The sequence below is a fragment of the Hylobates moloch genome, unplaced genomic scaffold (assembly GCF_009828535.3).
Source record: "Hylobates moloch isolate HMO894 unplaced genomic scaffold, HMol_V3 SCAFFOLD_6, whole genome shotgun sequence".
Taxonomy (NCBI): Eukaryota; Metazoa; Chordata; class Mammalia; order Primates; family Hylobatidae; genus Hylobates; species Hylobates moloch.
The window spans coordinates 52754136-52763973 of record NW_026652281.1 but is presented as its reverse complement, the minus strand read 5'-3'; the positions used below and the strand labels follow the sequence as shown (position 1 = coordinate 52763973).

The 9838-nt window shown below is 35.0% G+C and overlaps 1 protein-coding gene across 2 annotated transcripts in view; it reads right to left on the bottom strand.

The window, feature by feature from the left end:
* Positions 1–4145: 4145 nt before the first annotated feature.
* SKIC3 (SKI3 subunit of superkiller complex) overlaps positions 4146–9838 on the bottom strand; it is a 90544-nt gene continuing 84851 nt past the window's right edge. For both annotated transcript variants that reach the window (XM_032156809.2, XM_032156810.2), the window contains 3 exons: positions 9539–9669; positions 7633–7756; positions 4146–4440 (listed from right to left, as the gene is read on the bottom strand). In XM_032156809.2, the coding sequence (XP_032012700.1) occupies positions 4366–4440; positions 7633–7756; positions 9539–9669 (330 nt within the window). In that variant the 3' untranslated portion in view covers positions 4146–4365. The remainder of the gene's footprint in view (positions 4441–7632; positions 7757–9538; positions 9670–9838) is intronic.

The window sequence follows — 9838 nt, the reverse complement described above, 5'->3', positions numbered from 1 at the left end:
AGCCATTCATAGATGCTGGCTTCCATTAAAGTATTCTCTGAGTGTAGAACAACCTTCCTTCTCATAGTCTTAGCACCAAGAACCAAGACTTGTTTACGCATCTCTTTCTACAGCATAGGTTTCTTGGCAAAGGGGTTCTACCCTAAGAAGGGCTTCAAGCACAGGGGGTCCCACTGTTCAATGGAAACCAGGGTTGCTGCTTCACAGGTGCTGCACCAAGCAGTTTATTTCAGTACTTTGTTTCAGCTCACTTCTGACTTGGAAAACACTGGTGGACTTAGAACAACAGAATGTTGCCATTAGAAACCTAGCTCAAGGTCTACTTTACAAATTCAAATAAAAACTAAAGGTCAAGACTTACCTAGTCTCATACCCATGTGATATTGAAACTCAGCTTGAAACATACCACTTAAGTTTTGTGAGTATAATTTAATGTGGTTTATTTTAAAGAGAATTAGAGTGAAGTACTTAACAATGGTGTTGGTGATACTGTGCTGTAAGTAGCATGTTGGGTGTAGTTCATACATTAGCTATTATACAAATGAACAACTACATTCCTTTTGCCACATCTTCACAAACCAGGAATTAGAGCATGAATATCTTTGTGGGCCATTATTCCGCTTACTATAGGAAAAAGCTGCAAGATAAGCATTTTTTTATACCCACCTTATCCCCAGAAAAATTAATGTAAATATGTTTTTATAATAAGCATTACATACAGGGAAAGTATATGGTGAAGAATGAAGCCCAAATAAACTTTTTTATACTGATTCGAACCCTCATGACATGACAATTATTTCAACAGTCCAGTGATATGAAATCCAACCCTTGTTTTAGTGGATACTCCAACTTCAATCATCATTCTATTGGTGCCATTTCCCTTCCCTAAAACAAACAGGTATTTTCAATTCTAAGTTTATAATTAATAAGAACAAATATTTCAAATGTTTCATAACAGCTCTTGTTAAAGAGATACTAACCTTTATTTTCCTACTTCAAAACATTTTGAGGTCTAAAGATAGTTTAGCACTTATAAAAATATTATGTTTGTATAGGGTGTTTATTTAGGCATACCAGGATTTAAAATATTGCTATTCAAAAAGTTTCTAATCCAAAAGAATGAAAAACCCACTATTGTAGCATAGGGACAGCTAGACACCATGAATGGTCTGGAGTTACAATAGATCTTATGTGACTAACTACATTTTCTAAACCAAAAATGAGGCACATACTCTAAGTGAGGGAGTTTTTGGACTTTCATTTTGTCTGTATAAAAAGTCTTTAAAAACACAAGTGGAAAAATTATTGTACCTGTATATAATACATAAATGTACCTTTTTAATGTACAAAAATAGAAACAAAACAAAAAAACCTCTCCTACAAACTGAGGGTGAATTTATAACCAGCAGCTGAGTGCTATACCTTACAACAAGCAGGATGGCAGCCTGAGACATCTTCTAGCCATTAATAACTAAAGTGAACGAAAGGAAGACCTGTAGAGAGACAAGGGTCAACCTTGCCAAAACAAAGTTTCTACATTTTTTAATGTGTCAAGACAAAAAGGGATCTGCAAGCCACATTCACTCATACTCCAAAATATGCTTCATTTTTGTGTTCCTATAAAACTTTCCCAAAGCAGGTTTCAAACTTTTTATGCAGCAACCAAATATGTATACCTTCATATTCATACATTACAAACTAGTAAATATTTACCTAATGTTTTATACTGTTTTAAATAACCACAGATTTTAATTCCCTTAATGTATGAGTATTTCTATCTAATCCTATTCTGTAGAGAATTCTAAATTAAAGGAAGTTTAATAGCTCCTTTTTGTAAAGTGAAAAGAGAGCACAGCATTTTAGATTGTTTTCTCCTGACCAGAAATTAACAGGGACACTTCATGAAAAATGACAAGTGACCCCAAACAAACAAACTGTGTTCCAAAAGTTTACTTGGAAACTGAAACATGTTTTTCCCATAGGAAATTATCAGATGCCAAACTAGTGTATAAACATCTAACTAATAATAAAAAATGGATAAAAATAGCAGAAAATTCACTACAATTCTCAAACAAAATATAACAAAAGTAATGAAATACTAATATGAACATTAAATACTGGTACTTCAGGAAATAATTTTAAATCTAATTTCTCTAATTAAGGTATAGAGCCAGGCGCGGTGGCTCACGCCTGTAATCCCAGCACTTTGGGAGGCCAAGGCAGGCGGATCACCTGAGGTCGGGAGTTCGAGACCAGCCTGATCAACATGAAGAAACCCCGTCTCTACTAAAAATACAAAAAAAATTAGCTGGGTGTGGTGGTGCATGGCTGTAATCCTAGCTACTCAGAAGGCTGAGGCAGGAGAATCACTTGAACCCAGGAGGCGGAGATTGCGGTGAGCCGAGATTGCACCATTGCACTCCAGCCTGAGCAACAAGAGCGAAACTCCATCTAAAAAAACAAACTTTAAAACTCCCAAAAGACATTCTGGCCACTGTTTTAGAATTTCTGGAATCTGATAACACCGATTCATCTTGAATTTCCTTTGCTTTAGGCATGTTGTTTAACACCATTCACCTTTATTAATTAGTATTAAATGACAACGTTAAGAACACTTAGCCTAGCTCTGGCACAAAGTAAGCTCCATAAAAATTAGGTGAGCAGAAATGATCTGAGGCTCACGGTAACTGGGCGGCAATTTGAGAAGAAGGCAACGAAAGTTAAGAGAGCATCTGTGCACATAAACGCAAAAAAGAATGACCTGAGACAGTATCAACTCAGGTGTTTTTCCAACCCTCCAGTCTAGAAAAACCTGGCTTTGAGGTCCCTGGAAGGCAGAATTTGGCAAGGAAGTCAAAAGGTTACCCTTTGATTATGGTCCCAAAGCAAAGGGTAATCTTATGAAGCAAGTGACGCTCCAGAAAACAGATGGACGGCAAGAACTGAATACAAAGCATTTAGGTAGATGGAGCCAACCCATTCTGGAAGAAAAAGCTGAAGTGTATTCCTGAGGAAATGGGGGCATGGAGATGAGGGCTATGCAGGCAGCCTTTTGAAGTGCATGTATGGCTAAGTCTGTGGACCAGGTTGTTAAAATCACTGAATCAGTTTGACAGTTATGAAGATAAGGAAGAAATGAGCAGAGAATGGCATGTGCTGAACCTTGCTGAAGAAATAAAGGGAAGAATCATCATTGGAGTAATATAGTAGTTTGAAAATCTGAATAAACATTAGGATTTCTTTGGCATACCTTAAAATGCAGAGTCCTAGGCCTGTCCGCATCCTTAAAGATTCTGATTGCATAAGTATGAATGATTATAATGTTCAGCCAGATTTGGGAAACACCAGATGAAAATTCAGTTCAAAAGTACAACTTAACTATAGGATATTATCAATTTATCTTATCTTAAAAAGTAACATCCTGACACTGCTGGTTTAGAAAAGCCACATACATAAATCACATAACCACATATTTTCTGTACAATAAATATTTAAGTGTCTGAAAATATTTTTAAAACCACAAATCCAAAGTGACAGTTTCTTCAAATATGTAAAGAGCTTAAAAAAATAGAAAACTGTGCTTTCAAGTTTTAAAATTTGAAATTTAGAAATTATGTCTGATATTGACACTATAAAGAAAACAAGACACTGTATTTTTGTTTTATTTCAGAAAGTTCAAGTCTTTCCATCATAATTGAAGGAATTGCATGATCAATTAAATATTGTCAGCATTATTTTCCATTAATGTTTTTAAATGCATTCACACACCTGAGTGTTTGGAATTATATAAACATATCCATTAGAGTCTAGACTCATCAACATTTATATTATGCTTTTTCAACAGAATCTGAGATGAATCACTAGATAAGTAGCTTACAAGATTATTTGGATTTTATGATGAGTTGGTTTGCTGAACTTTAGAATTCATAGGAGGAATTAAATCTTTGAATTTGATTTTTAACAAAAGAAAATTGTGCATTGTGCTAATCTACTTTTGCATATTACATAGAAAATGGCTATTAAGGCTTTATTGTAAGGGATTACAGTAAAAGATATTCTATTGTGCACCACGCAAGATGCAGAAAATAATGGTTTACAAATAATGTTAAGCAACCAAGGCAATAATGGTTTTCCTTTCATTCTGGTTTTCCAAAATTAAATTTTTTTTTTTTTTTTTTCAGATTAAAATCAGGTTTGGAGTTAATGGAAAATTGCATTCCTAACTTAAAAACTTCAACTTCTTTAGATTCCTTTAGAAAAGGAATAAATATAGTTTAAAAAAATGTTGCTTTGGGTAGAAGTCTTGATTCATTGCTTCATTCTTACAGCTTTTTCTTTGCTTCCTTACTATAAAATAATCCAATGTTATTGTGAGGACAATCTCTGATTCAGTTCCAATGCTCTTGTATCTCCATGAGTTTTGGCATTGTTTACCAGCACCTATGGGAAATCACAAACAGGAACATTAGTATTTTGTTTATTAACAACATCTGTATTTTGATTCATTGAAGCCAAGTAATCCAAGGGCGGCAGTCTTGAAAAGGCAACATCAAACTACACTAGGAAAAGTGACTCTGTGCAATCTTTCAGTCACTTTTGCAGATATAAATTGTTTAAACAAAGCTAACATCAGAGAAATGCACGATTCATTCAAATTAGTATAGATGCCAACATTCTGATTGCCTTTCTTTTTTTTTTTTTTGAGACAGAGTCTCACTCTGTCACCCAGGCTGGAGTGTAGTCGTGCGATCTTGGCGGCTTACTGCAACCTCCACCTCCCAGGTTCGAGAGATTCTCCCACCTCAGCCTTCCAAGTAGCTGGGATTACAGGCGCCCACCACCACACCTGGCTAATTTTTGTATTTTTAGTAGAGATGGGGTTTCACCATGTTGGCCAGAGGCTGGTCTCAAACTTCTGACCTCAAGTGATCTGCTGGCCTTGGTCTCCCAAAGTGCTGGGATTACAGGCGTGAGGCACTGCGCCCAGCCTGATTGCTATCATTATCAGCACTGCATAAAATTAAAGGTTTTGTGTGTTGACTTTGTTAATAAGACTGTCACCTCTAAACCCTTACTCAAAAAGACCACTTCATGCATAGAACTGTTCAAATGAAATTGCTCTTCTTTGAAACCACAGCTCAGGATCTAGGCTATAGGTTCTAGGCTTTATCAAGAACTTTTCCATGATTTTACCTATTTCACAAACTAGAAGATTCAATTTCAGCTGATCCTTCATACTAAAACATTTTTTGGTTGTTCATTGTCAAGCACTGTGAAGGGTCTGAGATTCTGCTCTATTTGGAAGCTAACAAGTTAGCCTGTCACAGTTCCATAGATACTGCCAGAAGATACAGGATTTTTAGGTCACAGAGAAAAGTCTTCATTATTTAAGGTACGGCAAACAGCATGAGCATCAACATATTTGCCTCTGTTCTTCTTGTCCTCTCAGCCTGTGACGTGGATGGACTGATACAGTTTCCCACATACGCAGTCGGTTGCATTACAAGAAGGGAACCCTAAGCCTAGGATGCTTAATCTTTTATAATGGACAGGAATATCTACCCTTTGTTCTGGAGGGAGATACTATCTCTGTCTTCCAAGGATGTTCACTATACGAATATCTTTGAAAAGATAGACTAGAACAAAGAGTAATCTGGCCTCCTGCTCACAGGATATTTAGAAATGCAAGAGATCCATGGTGAACTGTCTCCCAACATTCATATATGTTCTACCTTTTTGATTTGGAATATGCTGATTTATAATGCCTTTCTCCAAGCATTGTTTTCTTCACTATTTCTTTCAGCTTTTATGTTTCACCAAAAGGCAAACAGTATTTCAAAATGCTGTAGGTACTGAAAAAGCTTTTCAGTGATTTTCATTGTGTTTTTAAAATTGTTGGCTAAAGCTATGAAAATTTTAACCCAATACATTTGTATATTCTCTACATTATTCAAAATAATTTTGGATACATATATACTTATATATTTATATATTTAGATGCCAGAGCCATACCATGAGAAGTACACTAGAAACTGTCACATGTATTTTATAGTAAAGGCAAGGATAAAGCAAATAATTGTTTAAAGATAACATGAACATTCCATTAGGATTCTGTTACCTCTAACTCCATCCTATCTGCCTATTTGCCTCCACTGCAATGGCTGCAAAAATACAACTAACACCTAGCAGACCAAGGATGCTGCCAAATATCTAACATTGCACAGGACAGTACCCATCCTCTACCCACACCCAAGAAAAAATTGTGCATTCCACAATCTCAGTAGGTTGAGTTGAGATCTCTGAAGATGAGAAACTCTGGGTTAAAAAGACTGTAAGGGGTATATCATATCCTGGTTTCAGGAAAAGAGAAATATAGGCAGGCAAAAACAGTATAATCATTGTGATGTTAATACAAGACCAGTGACAATTCATGCATGGTCATTCCCTCCTTTGGTTTACCAGCCGGCCATTTTTACTTAGCCTTGCTTCTTGCTTAAATACAGTTAAAACCTTCAACTTCTTTAGAATCCTTTCTTTAAAAAAGAAAAGGAATGACTAACTATAGCTTTAAACAAATGTCACTCTGGGAAAAAGTCTTGATTCACTGCTTCATTCTTACGGCTTTTTCTTTCCTTCCTTACTATAAAATAATCCAATGTTTATTAAAAACTGGACAAAATATTTTACCCATCAATTTATAAAGAAATAACAAAGGTAAATAAATAATATGAAAGAAAGTGTAGTTAAGTCGTTCCTTTCTGGCCAAAAAAGGGAAAGAAAACGTTGATTTTTGATACTGCTTTAGGTTGGGTTTAGATGGTCATCTATTTGTATTGTTATAAACTTCACTAGGTAAGGGCTTTAGATCAGCAGTTTGCAACTTTTTACAACCTCAGTACATTTAATGGATGACTTTTAAACTTGTGATGTTCTCATTGGTTCAAAGATAAAGTCCTGCAATTAGACAAGCTCCTTAAAATTCTACCCTTCTCTTTCACTTAAAAAAGCTTATAGGAATGCATTAATAGAGAGATATATAAAAATATCCATGAATCTGTTATATTTTATTACTGAAAATAAAAAAGTAAAACCATTTGTCACCTATGGTTAGTATCTAATTACTTACAACAAGCTTCACAACTGATCACGACCCCAAGGTTATTGGTACTCAAAAAGTGTCAGATTCTGGAGCATTTCAGACTTTGGATTTTTAGATTAGGGATGCTCAACCTGTATAGTTTCCCCATATAAAGGCATCTTATACACATACAGGTTAAATCAACATTAAACTTTTTTTAAACACAGGTTTTAACAGTTCTGTTATTTATGCCAAAGAGCCCCAGCTTTTGATGTTCTAATATCAAAAGGAGAATTTCATAACTAACCCATGGTAAGATACAAACTATATATTTAATCTTCAAACCATGTGCGTAAAGATTTCTCATTTTCAACAGATGTAACAGTAGACATTGTAGTCTTTCATTAGCCAAAAAATTACATACTCAGTTTTTAAAAATTCAATCTTAAAAGTGAAGTAACTTTGAACAACAACTCTAAAACCCTTAGATCAAAGACAAAACATTTTAAATAAAATCAATGCCTCAAACATTTTAAATAAAATCAATGCCTTACGTCAATCAGCTCATAGTCATCTTTGGCATATAAGTGTCTCAGTAGGTACCAACGTGCAGTTGATGCAATAGATTTGGGATACCCAGGCTGATATACTACTCTTTCCAAAAGACGCCGTGTCTCTCTGGAAAAAAAAAATGTACATTTAGTCCAAAGCATGCAAATTACCATAAGATATTTCCTATACCAATCTCACACACACATTATCTTTCTCATATTTTTGCAGATGTGGTGTCTGATTATGATTTTTTAATTCAGATAACAATAAAGGTAATAATGGTTAATATCTATTGAGTGTTTATCATGCACTAGGTATCATGCTAAATGTTTATACATATGGCTGTATTTAACGTTCACAACCTTATTACGTAGGTAGTTATTATTCCCATATGGCAGAGAAGTAAATTATTCTCATTCCAAAGAGAACAGGGAGACACAGTCCCTATTTTATAATCTACTTTGAGTCCTCTACCTCCAATCTTTTTGAAAAGTAGGCAGAAACTAAATAAGTCACTAAATAACACAAGGGTGATAAAGAGTGGAACAAGAAATATTCAACATCTACATTACAGGCTATGTATATCATATCAGGCTTTTAGCATATGTTTTCAAGGATGTGTATGATAATGTAAACCCATGTAATAAAAGGCTGATTTACAGCTGTGTTATAATTTTTTCTTTCCTAATTTACTAACATCTACGACTCCAAAACTTCTGTACTGCTAAAAACAACATAAACCATTAGTATATTCAGAACTGCTAAACAGAAAGATCTTCTAAGTAGCAATTAGTTTGAAGTAGGAACTAAATAACTTGTCTTGAAGCTGCTTTTGCAGAGGGATCACGTAGTAAGCACGTTGCTACTTTTCTTAGACTGCATCTTTATTTGGGCTAGGTTTTGAAGGCGATAAAAATTATGGGAGGTGTTAACAAAGATTAGTGGGGTAGGGGGTGAAGGGGAGATAGTACTCTCTAAGTTACCAACATTGAGCATGAGCAGTAGTAGTTCATTAGGAAGTTTAAATTACAGCCTAAAACATTTCTTAGTGAAATTAGTCACACATAAAAATGGCCCCAAATAAATAAATGTTAATAAATAGTGCTGGAGTTGCTAATCAGCCATACGGTCTTAATCTTCCACCATCCCTATTTTGTGATGTGTCTTTTGCTACATATTTATATGTACTAACCTCCATTTCTACCATACCTATTCTGTTCCAGTCATGTTTGCTCCTCAATCACTGCTTTACTTACAGACGCTTTGTATTATATGTAGTATATATTAGAACTAGATATTTTCAAAATATTAAAGTATTCTTGCCTGTATTTTTTACCCATGTGATCTTTAAGTAATTTTCTTCAAATTTAAGTACACTTCTTCCAACATAAACATTGCTATAGAATTTTTGTATTTTAATCAGAGCAGCTTTTGGATTTTCTAGACAGGAAACCACATCATTTATAAGCAACATGTCTCTGCCTTTTCAATATTTATTACTTTTTTCATAGCTTATTACAGTAGCAAGAACTGATAACGTAGCCTTGAATTGGGGTCTTTTGGTTTTGTTTGTTTCTAGAACCCACATCACACTGTTGGTGCCTCCTAACACAGTGAAGAACAAAAACTCCAAGACCTTCTTCACTGGAAATGCTATCATGCCAAACCCCTCATGCCCTATAAATATGTATCAAATTGCCTTTTTAAACAAATATAAGGCTTTGTTTCTCCCTTACTGGATTTCTGGAACTAGTTCTTCCAAAGTAGATGCAGATATATAAATACCCCCCGAAGTTTGTTAAATTGGTCTGTTACAAACTTTAAAGTTTATAATCTTTCCTTGATTGTTTCCTAGAAAGATTTAAAGTGAAGAAGCATTTATAAGAAAAAGATGAAGATTCTTCATACCTTGCCCCCATTTTGCGTTTGAATTGTAACAAAGCTTGTAAAAGAACAGCCAGTGGACAAAAGCAAAGCTTCAAGGCCTCAGTTGTAGCCTCTTGAACCAAAGATGGCCAGTGATCATTGGAAATGTTAGCCTATAGAAATGTAAGACAAACATTAACTCAAAGATTTGGCATATTTATTTGAAAAGTATGCAATTCAATTCTTTTTTTTTTTTTTTTTTCCTGAGACGGAGTCTCGCTCTGTCACCCAGCCTGGAGTGCAGTGGCACAATCTCGGCTCGCTGCAAGCTCCGCCTCCCCG